A 13,910-nucleotide genomic window follows, 5' to 3' on the forward strand; every position below is an offset into this window, starting at 1 on the left:
TCGATGATTCCGTCCAGCTGAAATGATCTGTTGGTGTACGATAATATCTCGTGACAACCTGTACCTTATGACCTCTCGTCTTTTGCAACCATGATTCTACTTCTCAACATTATCTAGCATGTTCTCAGGAGTGCAGGCAGGGAGCCACCGTGACGAAGAACAAAAGTTGCCGTCGAGTGTTGGTTGGCATTAGCTGATTTTCCTTCACTTATCCTTTCTCTCCTTCTGTGTATAATGTACAGTACCCCGATAGTAAGGTGGAGGCAAAAATAACATTTAGCCTCTTATATCTCACCATCAATGCCTTCAATGCAAGATACGCAGTCCATTGTCAAGACAAATATACGGATAGTCCCTGCAGGCGGAGAATATGTGGAAGCTCGGACCATCCGACACCCGCGCCTGGAGATCGCGACAAGGCTAATCGGTCCTCCTTTGTTCGCGTTGTCGTATTCTTAGATTAATCTCCAGACATATTTCAAGGCAACTGACTGGTGCATCCCTTTTGCTCAACCTGAAGCTTTATTCCAGTCAGCAAGTACTTCTGGGCCTTGTTTCTTCTGTCATTCGTTCAATAATAATAATTCATCATCGGGTGAGCCTCAGCGCCGTTTCTCTGCGATGGTCCAGATAAACCATAGTCCTGCATCCACGTCAGCCTACTAGGAGCCCAGCCCGAACATAGCGGTCCTACGCGGAAACAGAAACATCATTGAAGTGCGAGAGCGAAAACCGCAGTTGTTGCGATGCATATCTTTAAGCCGGTTTGGCTGACCCATGGAGGTGCATTTTGTCTTCCTTTTTTTTGTTGGCGCTTTGTGATACCATGAACCGCACGTCTTTACTTCGGAGATCGAGACCTGGCTACTAAACCTGTGCTAATACTGTTTCTTGCATGTATAGGGGAGAGAAAAGACTTCGAGGTTTACGCTTGCGATATCTCTCCGGACGGAAGCCGTTTGGTCACAGCAGCTGGAGGTGAGAAATTCCCAGACCAATCTATGGGCCAAGCCGTATGGACACGAATTTGGGATAGTTGCTGATATAAGCCCTTCTACCCTGGGTGCAGACGGATACGTTCGAATATGGTCTACGGAAGCGATCTATAATACGGGAAACCCCGAGTATGCGAACAAGCCCAAGCAGCTTGCGTCGATGAGCAACCACTCGGGCACGATTCATACGGTTCGATTCTCGCCCAATGGGAAGTACCTGGCGTCGGGTGCGGACGATAAGATAGTCTGTATCTATACGCTGGATGCGAATCCTCCTTCACATGCGTCGACGTTCGGTAGGTGCTGGCTTATTTTGACCGTGGGAAGGGAGCTGGCTAACCGGTGTTATCTTCAAAAATGCTAGGGTCGAATGAGGCGCCGCCTGTGGAGAATTGGCGCACGATACGGAGGTTGATCGGCCATGACAATGACGTTCAAGATCTAGGATGGTCGTACGATTCCTCAATTTTGGTATCTGTTGGACTGGATTCCAAGGTCGTGGTCTGGTCAGGGCATACATTCGAAAAATTGAAGACGTTGTCCATCCACCAGAGCCATGTCAAGGGAATCACATTCGACCCGGCAAATAAATACTTTGCCACGGCGAGTGACGACCGCACGGTCCGTATCTTTCGATTTACGTCGCCTTCACCGAATTCTACGGCTCATGATCAGATGAACAATTTCGTGCTCGAACACACCATAACCGCGCCTTTCCAAAACTCGCCACTTACTGCCTATTTCCGTCGCTGCTCGTGGTCTCCGGACGGAATGCACATTGCGGCGGCCAACGCAGTGAACGGGCCTGTTAGTTCTGTTGCAATTATCAACCGAGGTTCCTGGGATGGTGATATCAATCTCATCGGCCACGAAGCACCGGTGGAGGTGTGCGCGTTCTCCCCACGATTGTATTCAAGTCAACCGGTCAGCAAATCGGCGGTTGATAATCAAAATCATGCAATGCAGAATGTGACAGTCATCGCCTGCGCCGGCGGAGACAAGTCACTGAGCATCTGGATCACCAGCAACCCCAGACCCATTGTGGTCGCCCAGGAGATGGCTGCCAAGTCAATCTCAGATCTAGCCTGGAGTCCCGATGGAAAATGCCTCTTTGCGACTGCCCTTGATGGTACGATTCTTGCCGTTCGCTTTGAGGACGGGGAGCTAGGCTACCCAATGGCGATGGAGGAGAACGAGAAGTCACTTACAAAATTCGGCACGAACAGAAGAGGCGCTGGCATCGCTGAGACAACGGATGGGTTACTGCTTGAGGAGAAGAGTAAAGCTGGAGAGATCAAAGACGTCGAGGGGCGAATGGGCGCTCTAATGGGCGATGGCCATGCCACGGCAGAAAGTATGGTCAATGGCAAGGCGGCACCACTTCCATCAAACGGTGCAACGCCTGCACGAGGTCCCTCGCCCGCCCCAGATACGCAGAAGGCTCAATCTAACGGCACTGCAGCAACAGCAGCAGCAGCTCCAGAACCGGAGAAGCCAGATCCGTATCAGGCGAAGTTGGAGAGGCTGAAGCAGCGCCCGACGTACACGAAGGAGGGCAAGAAGCGAATTGCGCCTCTTCTGGTATCAGGAGCCGGCGCGGCAGAGTCATCTCTCCCCCAGGCCCGGCTCATGGCTTCGGTTAGTAGCCAAGTGAAGGCCGATGCGCCACAGTCGATTGTTGATCTTTCGAAACCTTTTGATGGATTACCTAAGGGCGGACTTGCTGCGTTGCTTTTCGGTAATAAGCGAAAGCTCGCGCAACTCGAGGGCGATGAAGATGGACATGTGGAGAAACGGGTCGCACTGGCAAGTCAGAACGGCGCGACACCGATCCTCGCCAATACGCCGGATGGACTTCTTCTGGCGCAACCTCAATCCGCACCAACGGGACAGCAGCCAACGCCGGAGTTCATAAGGCCTGCTGTAACGAATCCCTGCATGGCGATCAGTCAGCTCCGACTTGCAGTACCAAAGGTCCGCAGCCAGATCGTGCGAGCCATCGATTCCAACGGCAGGCCGACGGATCCGCCTAGCGCGACAGGAGAGCCGGGGAAATCGCGGGCTGACGTTGTCTTCGAGGCCCGTAATCCTTCCCCTGCAAGTTTGACAGGTAGAGCTGTAGATCGCGAGCCTGTACGCCTCACGCTGTTTCGCGGCGAACAGCCACTGTGGCAGGATTTCCTCCCACGGACTGTGCTTCTGGTGACCGGTAACCAGAGCATGTGGGCTGCCGCCTGCGAAGATGGATCAGTCTACATCTGGTCGCCCGCAGGCCGGAGACTTGTCAGCGCTCTCGTGCTTGAAGCGCAACCAGTGATTCTGGAATGCAATGGCCCATGGATCCTGTGTATATCATCGGTGGGCATGTGCTATGTCTGGAACGTCAAGCATCTTTCTTCCCCTCACCCTCCCATCTCCCTCCAACCCGTCCTCGATGCAGCAATTCACACGCTGGGTGCGCATCCCTCCGCGGTTCCAGCAATCACCAATGCACGAATCAACTCGGAGGGCCGGGTGGTGGTCGCATTGTCCAATGGCGAAGGCTACTCCTATTCGCCTTCCATGTACACCTGGCAGCGTGTCTCCGAGGCATGGTGGGCCGTCGGCAGTCAGTACTGGAACTCCACGGAAGCTCCGGTGGGCAACCTACAGTCTGCGGGACCGCAGCAAGACAAGGAAACCAAGGCCGCCGTCTCAGCTGGCATCATTCCGTTCCTGGAACGCAATACGACAAATGAGACGCTTCTCCGTGGACGAGCGTACTTCCTGCAGCGGCTGATCAAAGTCCTCTTATCTCGCGAGGGCTACGAGAGCTTCGAGTCAAGCGTGTCTATAGCTCATATGGAGAACCGACTCGCCGCAGCGTTATCGCTGGGAGCTAAAGAAGAGTTCCGGCTCTATTTGTCTATGTATGCCAAGCGTCTCGGAGCGGAGGGCCTCAAGATGAAGGTCGAGGAGCTGCTGAAGGGGCTGATTGGCGGCCTATTTGAGGAGGAGGAAGAGACAGGCACAGTCCGCCGGCTACAAGCGAACGAAAAGGTGGATCGAAACTGGCAGGAGAGTTCGGAGACCCTCTGTGGCTGGCCACGTGAGGTGCTGTTGAAGGAGGTGATTTTAGCCTTGGGTGAGTTTGCAGTGACATCCTTTCTTCTGCACTTGACGAACATACGTCGCTAACTCTTTCTTTTCCTTCCTTATCAGGTAAACACCGGGATCTTCAGCGAGTGACCGTCCCCTATGCCAAGCTGCTGGGCGTGGTGGACAACGAGTCCGAAGACGACGACGCAATGGAAACATAATCAGAGAAGAACAGTTGACAGCCTCATTCTTTTCGTCCATGGTCTTTCTATACGGCGTTGATGATTCGGGTTCCTTACGGCCGGCTTTGATTGAGCGGTAGCCATTTTCTTTTATTGTCGAGGAGCTACGGGTTCAAGGTTCTTCCTTCGCTTCCACTTCATATATCCGGATGTAACATACTTTTCATGCTATAGTCTTGCTTCACCATCTGATCTCTGAAGGGGATGAACTGTGTCGCAAAGTGCTTTTGCGGCCATCGCTTGATTCCTTCTCACTACCCCCGTATACAGAGTAGGACAATGTCACGTGCATGATCGAGGGTTCTGCAGGCATGTGGGCGGTGAGATATCAACTGGCAGAAAAATTGCAAAATTTCCGAGACGAACACGAAAAAGCACGAACATCATCGTAATAATAGAGAAAAGAAGAGAAGTTAGGCGAGTCCTGTACAAGTAGGAAAGGAAACCATCCTCATCTCAATTGCTCTTCCAATTATCATTTGACCGCATAACGAAGGTTACTGTGACAGCCTAAGCTACCTCCCCTCTTCTTTCCCAGTCTCTCTTCTGCCCACTGTCAGTGGGCGCTCTTCATCACGTCTCCCGCACCGCCCGCCGTCGTTCTCTTCTTTTCTCTACCCCTCCGTTTAGAACGATCCGCAGCTGGTTCTGCTTTTGCCTCGCGCCTCCATCAGTCCTCTCCTTTCTTCTCTCCGTTTTCTTCTTCTCCTTATTTTTCTGCCTTCTCCCGCCGAAACTACTCCAGCAAGAAGAAGAAAAAGATGCCTCCCAAGAAGGCCGTTGTCCAGGAGAAGGTCCTGCTGGGCCGTCCAGGAAACAACTTGAAAAGTGGTATCGTATGTGAGCATTGACCCACCGTACTATGTTTTTTTCTGCCCTATTTCCCAGCCTTTGCTTTTTTTCCCTCTCCTATTTAAATCACAGTCTCCATCCGGCAACAATTTTCTTCGCCTACATCCTCGTTCTACATCATGTAGCTTCCATCTGCTATACTCACACAGATGTGAAGAAACCAACATCCAATCTAACAATGGCTATTGATTAGGTCGGTCTGGCCAACGTCGGCAAGTCGACGCTCTTCCAGGCCATCACCAAGTCGTCTCTGGGTAACCCGGCCAACTTCCCCTATGCCACTATCGACCCCGAAGAGGCTCGTGTCATCGTCCCTGATGAGCGATTCGACTGGCTTTGCGAACACTACAAGCCCAAGTCTCAGGTTCCCGCCAACTTGACCGTGTATGATATCGCCGGTCTGACCCGTGGTGCCTCTACTGGTGCTGGTCTGGGAAATGCTTTCCTTTCCCACATTCGTGCTGTCGATGCCATCTTCCAGGTCGTCCGATGCTTCGACGATGCTGAGATCATCCACGTCGAGGGTGATGTCGATCCCGTCCGTGATCTGACCATCATCAGCGAGGAGTTGCGGATCAAGGATATCGAGTTTGTTGAGAAGGCACTCGAGAACCTGGGCAAGCAGACACGTCGCGGCGGCCAGTCTCTTGAGATGAAGAAGCTGCGTGAGGAGGAGGCCACCGTCGCCAAGGTGCTGCAATTCCTGAAAGATGGAAACGACATCCGCAAGGGTGACTGGGCTCCCAAAGAGGTATGTTTCTATCCCTTTCAATCATTCCTGTATCACCCTTTCATATGATGAATAAGAGCTTTGCTCGATATAACCCAGCTCGTCGAACAGCCTCATTTTAATTACAACGCAGAGGCTGTTATGAGATCATGTCCTATCTGATTCAATTTGCAATCCATTACACTCTGTTTACGCCAGTTGTCTGTGCTCCAGATACTAATCGGTCAATTAATAGGTTGAGGTTATCAACCCTCTCTTCCTGCTCACGGCCAAGCCCGTTGTCTATCTGGTCAACCTCAGCGAGAAGGACTACATCCGTCAGAAGAACAAGTACCTGCCCAAGGTCTTTGAGTGGATCCAGAAGAACTCTCCCGGTGATCCTCTGATCCCCATCTCCGTCTCCTTTGAGGAGCGCTTGGCTGCCTTCGGCGATGACGCCAAGGCCGCTGAGGAGTGCAAGAGCTTAAACACCAAGTCGGCTCTGCCTAAGGTTATTGTTACTATGCGTCAAGTTCTCAACCTGGCCAGTTTCTTCACCACTGGTGCAGACGAAGTCCGTCAATGGACTATCCGCAAGGGCACCAAGGCTCCCGCGGCGGCTGGTGTGATTCACACTGATTTTGAAAAGACCTTCATTCAGGTCATTGTGTACAACTACACTACCCTGCGGGAGTATGGTGACGAAGCCGCTGTCAAGGCTGCTGGCAAGGTCATGACCAAGGGCAAGGACTACGTTGTGGAAGATGGTGATATCCTCCTCATCAAGGCCGGAGCTGCCAAGGGCTAAATAGATCAATCAAAAATTTGGATATAGCTCATATAGGCTGATACCTTGCTTGGGTTTATTTGTGATTCCCACCCAGGCATGGTAGAAAGTACTCAATATCACGAAACTCGAAACTCAAAGTTGCGTTTTTGTAGTGCCACCACGCATAGATTGAATAGCGTATTGCTTCAATTTAGCTGGTAATTGAGAATGTGCCTTACAGATCAGGCACAAGAGAGCTTCAATTAGCACGTGACAGCTACTGCCCCTCCCCGCGTTAACCGCGTCATACCATTGGCGCAATTCGTCGGAGGTCGTGAAGGGAAATAGCAGACTGGTTTGACGCTGTGAAAAGCCCAGCGAACGACCATTGACCTCTCCATCGCAAAACCCAAAATGTTCAAGAAAGAGTAAGTACCCTGCGAGCCCAAGTTTGTGTCCTGGGACCCGTTGGGTCTGTGAGAACCTCGTGAGACAGCAGGCCGACTAGTTATCTGTTACCCCTCCGCAAACAAAAGCAAATGTCGAACCCGCTTCAAGACAAAATCACTAAATTTCTGCAATTATGCGAGAGAAGCAAATCAATGACGCATGCTAATAGAAGATGAAAATAAAGTGTTCCCCCCAGCGGCCGCTCAAAAGTCAAGTCCTCGGTGCAGCGCGGCCTGCGCCAAAGATTTCTCGACACATATCCAGGCTTCGAGCCGTATATCGATGAGATCCTCCCCAAGAAAGCCCAGCTCGATGCGGTGAAACTGTAATCCCCCCACCCAAGATTCCTTTGGAGGCGGGATGGAGGCTAACGATGGGGGACACTGCTACAGACCGGATAGAGCGACATTATACACCATCGAATCGACCCCTCTGTTCTACCAGCCCATGGATGGGCCACCAATCCCGCATCTCAAACTGCTCCATTCCTACCCTGATGCCTTGCCGACGGTGCAGATCGATCGGGGCGCGATCCGGTTCGTGCTTTCGGGCGCGACGCTCATGGCGCCTGGGCTGACGTCGCCCGGTGGGCGGTTACCCGATGCGGAGCATGCGCTGGAGAAAGGGCAGGTGGTTGCGGTCATGGCTGAAGGGAAGGAGCATGCGTGTATGGTCGGGCCGTTGAAGGTCGGGACGGAGGAGATGAAGGAGAAGAAGAAGGGTGTGGTCATGGACGAGGGACATTATCTGGGTGACGGCTTGTGGAAGATGCATTTGGATTGACTTGGTTCTCTTTTGTAAATGACAAATGATTTGAGCTTCTTTTTCTCGCTTGGATTGCCCACCGATTATTCTTACATGGAAGCAGCACATATATGTCATGGCAGATGAAACTGCTGTCGCAGACGAATAGATGACTATCATGAAGAAACATTCCGACGCTAGTCTGAAGCTGTTCAGAACGCTGAGCCTGGTAGGCTTAGGGAATCGTCTATATACGGATGAAAATTCCAATTGAATACAATTGTAGAAGAGAAGTTGCGACGCGCTCTTGCCGTACATGCTCAGTGACTGATCGAAGAGAATGTGCTTTGATCGTCTGTCGCGCTGTTCACAGGGGACCCTTGGTCCTCCGAACGAATCTGTTGTCGCGAGTGTGGTGATACGGACGATGTTGGCGATAATGTTGGCCACGGTGGTGAATAAATGCCCAAGCCTAATCCTTTGCTACTGATCCCTGAGCCGTTCGAGTTCAAGCCGCCTCCTGATTGAACTGCGTTTCTCAGCCCGACCCGCGAGATAGCGCGTCGAAGCATATCCCCAGATGCATCAAGAGCAATCAGGAACCGCGCCAGCTCACCACAGAGCTCCCAATCGCTATTTTGCGACGCGAGACCAATGAGACGGACAACATAGTCCTCGATTGGCGCCTCCTGACCACCCTCATCTTCGTCTTCAAGGGCTTGTAAGACGAGCAGATACCCCACCGCCGTCTTGAGAGAGTTGAGCCTTAGGGCCTGTTCAAAAAGATCCTTTGGAGGAGGCAAGTGGTTGAAAAGTGTGCGCCATGAGCGAAGCTCGGTCTTCCTCGTGCACTGGACCACAATGTCCAAAAAGACTTTAATCGGCAGTGATGCTTGAAGGAATGAAATGACGGATGGCAATAGTGGCTCGTGACTTTGAGAGGGATTATCGGTCTTGCTTTCTTTCCTCTCGTTATCAACCTCGTCATCCAGGACGTGGTGCAAAAGCATTTCCAAGGCATGCGGGAAGTATGAGAGGTGGGAGAAACGTTGGCATAGCGTGAGTGCTGCCGTGATGTCTCCACGGACAAGATCATGTTGTAGAACATATGGTAGGAATAAATGAGTCTGTTCAACATCAGTACATATGTCGACATGGATGACATGTATAAGGAATACAAAGCGAAGATCATACCCTTATAGCGAATTTCAGAGCGGCAAATGTGACATCACGTCTTTGTATCATTTCCGACTCGACACCCAAAACTATGCCCTTGTTCAACAGTACTGACAGAGGGTAGAAGTCCAACGGCACTTGTATTGGCTTTGGCACTTCCTCTCGTTGCAGAACATCATGCACATTCCCCCAGACGAGCAATTCCTTGCCACAGAACATCCAGAGTGAATCCCGCAGTGATTGATCACTATGGTGGTACGCACTCAATGCCACCTCGGCCGAGGGACTGGCTGGAACAGACTCATCCACTGGCGGTGCAAAATTGAAGGAGAATTGATCTCGCATCAAAATATAGTACTCAACGTCGTGAGAAATGACCCGCATATCATATTTAAGTTCGCCAGATTCTGCCAAGCTGGGTTGTAATAGAACCATGTTTCCGTCAACCAAGAGCAGCACTGATGCCACCTTTACGTCCTGAGACGGATCGCCGTTTCCTGCCAGACGTTAGAAATTGCCATAATTTCACAAACCCATAAGAGTGACACTTAGACACTTACGCATCTGGTCCTCCGGCAGTACCCAGCTAATCGCCCGAACTCTGGTAGGTGCCCGCACAATACCGTTGAACGCAATCTGACCAACAGGGACAAGGGTTATCCGTTGCTGCATCGAGTTGATAATATAATGGTATAAGATGTTATCATAAGTGTAGACGAGAAGCGAATCTTCGCCAGAAGGTCCTATGAACACCACTGGCGAGGGAAGGTGTTCTTTGTGCAATATTGAATGCTTGTTCAAAGACAGTTCTCGGGAATATAGACGCAGCTGTAAAAAAGCCATCAACCTTCTGTTGCTTCAAAACAGCTTAGTGGTACTAAAAAGACGAACCTCGTAGGAGCCATCGCTTTCGACAGCGGCAATCAGAATGTGCCCATACCAGCACATGCCGCCGCGGACGGCAAACGAATTTTCTGTCTTCGGATCTTCAAAGACTTTCCAGCGACCACTGTTGACGCTGTAATGCGCAAGTCCCCGTCTACCTGCAATGGCTATGTATCGCCCATCTTGCGAGACGACACTCGAGCGGATCGGCCACTGGGAATGGAGGTATGCTGGAGGATACTGTGCATGATGCCACAGTGAGTCCTTGCCCGAGATTGTCATAAGATCAGGTAAATCATGGCCGCGATATAGGATGACTTCTGTGCCAGTCTGTAACAAGCCTCTGGCTAGATTAGCTGAAGAAAAGCAGCCCGTAAGAGCGCTTCGGGCTGTTTCAAGGATCCATATGCGACGGTCGTTCCGCCCTGTCAATAGAATGTCTGACCCTCCGCCTACCCAGCATCCATTGGATACCCCAGTCAACCAGTCTTCAGAATTGTTTGCAGCGAGCGATCTATCCACCGAGAAGCTGTTTCCACCCGGTTTGCCAAATACGCTCCATGTTGTCCAGCCATGATCATAGCCTGCAAAAAGACAATATCCGTCGGGAGAGTAGGACATAAAGTTCAAGCTGCCCATGGTGGTAGGAGAAGCGGGTAGTTGGAGCTTGTGTGAGAATGGAACATTCCCCAGATAGTCTTTTGCTGTGTAGACGAGGATCTCACCATTGGCGCAGTTCACTGTGAGCAATGAAAACCGGGCATTGATCGCGACCTTGATTGCTTTTTCGCCATCATGCTTCGGATCGTGGAAGCAGTGGCCTTGGAAAAGTTTCCTTGGACTTTCTGCCGTGCTGGTCCTCTCCGGCAGTCGTTGTACGGCATATGCTTGTCCCTCGCTGGTAACCCACACCAATAGATTGATTGCTCGATCGTAGACCATATCCGTAATAGAGGTCCGCTTCGAAACATTCAGAATACGGCTGAGTAGCTCCGACGTGGTGTGGGCTCCGCTTGCGTCCGGAGCCCACCGAATGCATTGGACAGCCGCAGGTCTGACGGTAGCTACAACCAGCTCCTGGTCAAGAGCCAGAGCTTTGACAATGCCAGATTCGATTTTGATTGCCATCCGAAAGCGGAGGCTAACATCACGCACCGCATTCGCATCGTCCTCAGCAGACAGTCGAGCGAGTTGCTGACGACGGTTCTGACTCGATTGATCGAAATGTTGTTGATATACGCGACTGGTGGGGTCAGTCGCAATCGTATAAGTAAGCAGATATCCACCAAGTGTCTGCACAGCAAGTATCGTCGAGTCAGGATGCATCAGAACAGTGACATTCGGCCCGTAAGTCTTCAGGGATGAGGCGGAGCGGGCAATCGCAGCAACAACTGCGGTAGGCTAACGGCAAGTCAGCAGATCAATTCACACTCCATGACGAGCAAGAGGGTCGCAAAGTCATACTCTAGTCTGCCAAACAGCTATCGAGGAGTCGGTCATCGTCGCAAATATGTGGCCGCTCCGAGAAATACAGAGACCAGTAATGGTCTCATTGGCCCAGGCTGACTCGGTTTCGGGCCTCTCTCCCTTAACATTGTGATCCGTTACAGATCTCTCCTCCTCAGCAGTCTCACGCTCCTTTGCCTCGGACTCGATATGGAAAGTAATTGGAATCCCTGGGCCATTGATCGCATAGACCCGCGGAACTCCATTTGGCCAGTACATGGCTCGACTTGGGTGCGATAGTCACAGACAGGACAAGGAGCTCACATTGAGTCATCTTCGACTGCTCTAGGATGGAGTTTGATGTGTCAAACTCGGGACATTCCAATCCCAGAGAGACCCGCCGTGATTATCAAAGTCCTCCACGTCTTAGCCATCAAAACAACGAATATCTGATGTGACAATGGTATTTGAGCCGACATGTTGATGATGATCCCCATCGTCACGTGTACCGGAGTTTCCCCTGACAAACAGAACAAACAAAGCAAACACTGCGGTCTGAGGCCCCCGCATTCGTTCAGCTTCACGAGCCTTCGATTGATTCTCCAGTCTTCCGCTTGCTTTATCTGTCTTTATTTTTTTGACTTTGAACCAATCCGACCTTTTGGTGCGATATTCAGTCAGTTCACAAAATGGTAAGATGGTCCGGCTCTCCAGTACACCGTATTCACGGCAGATCAGTAACTTACCGACTCCTGTTCCATCTCTAGGCTCCCACCGAGTCTCAGAAGCGCCTGGCGCTTGCGATTATTGACTTTTTAAACTCCAGCCTGAAGGATGGCACTCTGACTACGGATGACGCTGAATCCATTGAGATCGCCCAATCGTGTATTGCGGACACTTTCAAGGTCGACCCCTCCGATGAGGCCGCTGTCAAGGACGCTCTTGGCGGACAATCTCTGGCGAGCATCTTCAGCGTCTACGAGAAGCTCCGTAAGAAGCCTTCGACAGAATCTGCTGGTGCTGGAGCGCAGGCCAAGAGCGCAGAGGCACAGCAGCCCAAGGCTGGTGCTCCCACACCCGAATCCGACAAGTTGAAATCGGAGGGAAATGCAGCCATGGCCCGCAAGGAATACAGTAAGGCGATTGATCTTTACACTCAGGCCCTGTCCATCGCTCCCTCGAACCCAATCTACCTCTCCAACCGTGCTGCTGCCTACTCTGCCTCCGGTCAACATGAGAAAGCTGCGGAGGATGCGGAGCTCGCCACTGTTGTGGATCCCAAGTACTCCAAGGCCTGGAGTCGTCTCGGTCTAGCGCGGTTCGATATGGCAGACTACAAGGGAGCAAAGGAAGCATACGAAAAGGGTATTGAGGCGGAAGGTAACGGAGGTAGCGATGCAATGAAGAGAGGTCTTGAAACCACTAAGAGGAAGATCGAAGAGGCCAGCCGTGGTGCCGAGCCTCCTGCCGATGATGTCGACGATGCCGCTGGAGCATCGCGCGGTGCTGGCGGAATGCCTGATCTCTCCTCTCTCGCCAGCATGCTCGGCGGCAGAGGTGGCGGCAGCGGCGGTGGTATGCCCGACCTTAGCTCTATCATGAGCAACCCCATGTTCGCAAGCATGGCCCAGAACTTGATGAGTAACCCAGACATGCTGAACAACCTCATGAACAACTCCCAGTTGAGGCAGATGGCCGAGAACTTCGGCAGTGGCGGTGGAATGCCGGACATGTCTAGCTTGATGAGCGACCCAAGCCTTGCGGAGATGTAAGTTCATGCTTGCACTTCTTTTCTGTCACAGAAAACTAACCAAACTATCTAGGGCGAAGAACATGATGGGCGGCGCCGGGCGTGGAGGTCAACAGGGTCAACAGTAAACCAGAAGTTACCCTCAGTTGCACGAAAGTTCCCCTTTTCCATTCAGCTACGATATATTACCTCTGAATCTGTCTAACAGATATTCACCTTCTCTGGCTTCACCCACCTGTGCTTATTGAATATGAGCCATACCAGCTTGGTCATGAGTTTTGCAAACGGATAGAAGTTTTAATTGCTCAATGATATTCAATCTCGTCAATATACGGAGTAGTCAGTTACGTTTGTCACTGATTAAAGGTATTACCTTGACAAGGCACGCCAAGCATTCACCAGTGCATTGTAGTATCAATGATCAAATATATGTTCGGGTAGCCCGTACCAAAAAGCATCAGAAAACGGCAAAAAGGCTGGGTATGATTCCAGATGCCAATGCATGAAAATGTTCGGAGTGGAGTTGGTTGTCGCAAGTCACATAATACAACGCCGTATACGCCCATAGAGATAGCGCAAAAAAGGGCATTGGCTATTATGCTGGCAATCCAGGATCAAAGATGTCCTCGCTATTCGTAACGATCCGTCTGCGCAGCCTGCGATCCAGGAAAACTGGAAAACCAGATCCGTGAAATCTGTGGAGAGGACAGACAAGTACTCAGGCAGCAATGATAAAAAGAAATAGGAAAGACACTGAAAATGAATCAATAGGCCGAAGTTACTATCACAGATAAAACATGAGCGCCGGTTCCGC

General features: G+C 51.3%; 5 protein-coding genes across 5 annotated transcripts; 4 read left to right on the forward strand and 1 right to left on the reverse strand.

Annotated features, from left to right (window-relative positions):
• Positions 1-777: 777 nt before the first annotated feature.
• hir1 (putative histone transcription regulator Hir1) lies at positions 778-4,294 on the forward strand (the record flags this gene model as incomplete). Its single annotated transcript, XM_043270004.1, has 4 exons — positions 778-783; positions 904-1,291; positions 1,360-4,119; positions 4,197-4,294. The coding sequence occupies 4 exons, from the start codon at positions 778-780 to the stop codon at positions 4,292-4,294; spliced, it is 3,252 nt and encodes a 1,083-aa protein (XP_043125939.1).
• A 782-nt stretch (positions 4,295-5,076) lies between these two features.
• Aspvir_006815 (YchF/Obg family ATPase) lies at positions 5,077-6,684 on the forward strand (the record flags this gene model as incomplete). The annotated part of the gene is made up of 3 exons (XM_043270005.1): positions 5,077-5,151; positions 5,361-5,918; positions 6,133-6,684. The coding sequence occupies 3 exons, from the start codon at positions 5,077-5,079 to the stop codon at positions 6,682-6,684; spliced, it is 1,185 nt and encodes a 394-aa protein (XP_043125940.1).
• Positions 6,685-7,059: 375 nt separating this feature from the next.
• Positions 7,060-7,878, forward strand: Aspvir_006816 (translation machinery-associated protein 20; the record flags this gene model as incomplete). Its single annotated transcript, XM_043270006.1, has 3 exons — positions 7,060-7,073; positions 7,280-7,420; positions 7,488-7,878. The coding sequence occupies 3 exons, from the start codon at positions 7,060-7,062 to the stop codon at positions 7,876-7,878; spliced, it is 546 nt and encodes a 181-aa protein (XP_043125941.1).
• A 281-nt stretch (positions 7,879-8,159) lies between these two features.
• Aspvir_006817 (RIC1 family protein) lies at positions 8,160-11,625 on the reverse strand (the record flags this gene model as incomplete). Its single annotated transcript, XM_043270007.1, has 5 exons — positions 8,160-8,966; positions 9,034-9,512; positions 9,576-9,843; positions 9,907-11,301; positions 11,365-11,625. 5 exons carry the CDS (start codon positions 11,623-11,625, stop codon positions 8,160-8,162), a joined length of 3,210 nt encoding a protein of 1,069 aa, XP_043125942.1.
• A 410-nt stretch (positions 11,626-12,035) lies between these two features.
• Aspvir_006818 (putative Hsc70 cochaperone (SGT)) lies at positions 12,036-13,224 on the forward strand (the record flags this gene model as incomplete). The annotated part of the gene is made up of 3 exons (XM_043270008.1): positions 12,036-12,038; positions 12,114-13,114; positions 13,170-13,224. 3 exons carry the CDS (start codon positions 12,036-12,038, stop codon positions 13,222-13,224), a joined length of 1,059 nt encoding a protein of 352 aa, XP_043125943.1.
• Positions 13,225-13,910: the final 686 nt, after the last annotated feature.

Source organism: Aspergillus viridinutans (genome assembly GCF_018404265.1).
Source record: "Aspergillus viridinutans IFM 47045 DNA, scaffold_4, whole genome shotgun sequence".
Lineage (NCBI taxonomy): Eukaryota > Fungi > Ascomycota > Eurotiomycetes > Eurotiales > Aspergillaceae > Aspergillus > Aspergillus viridinutans.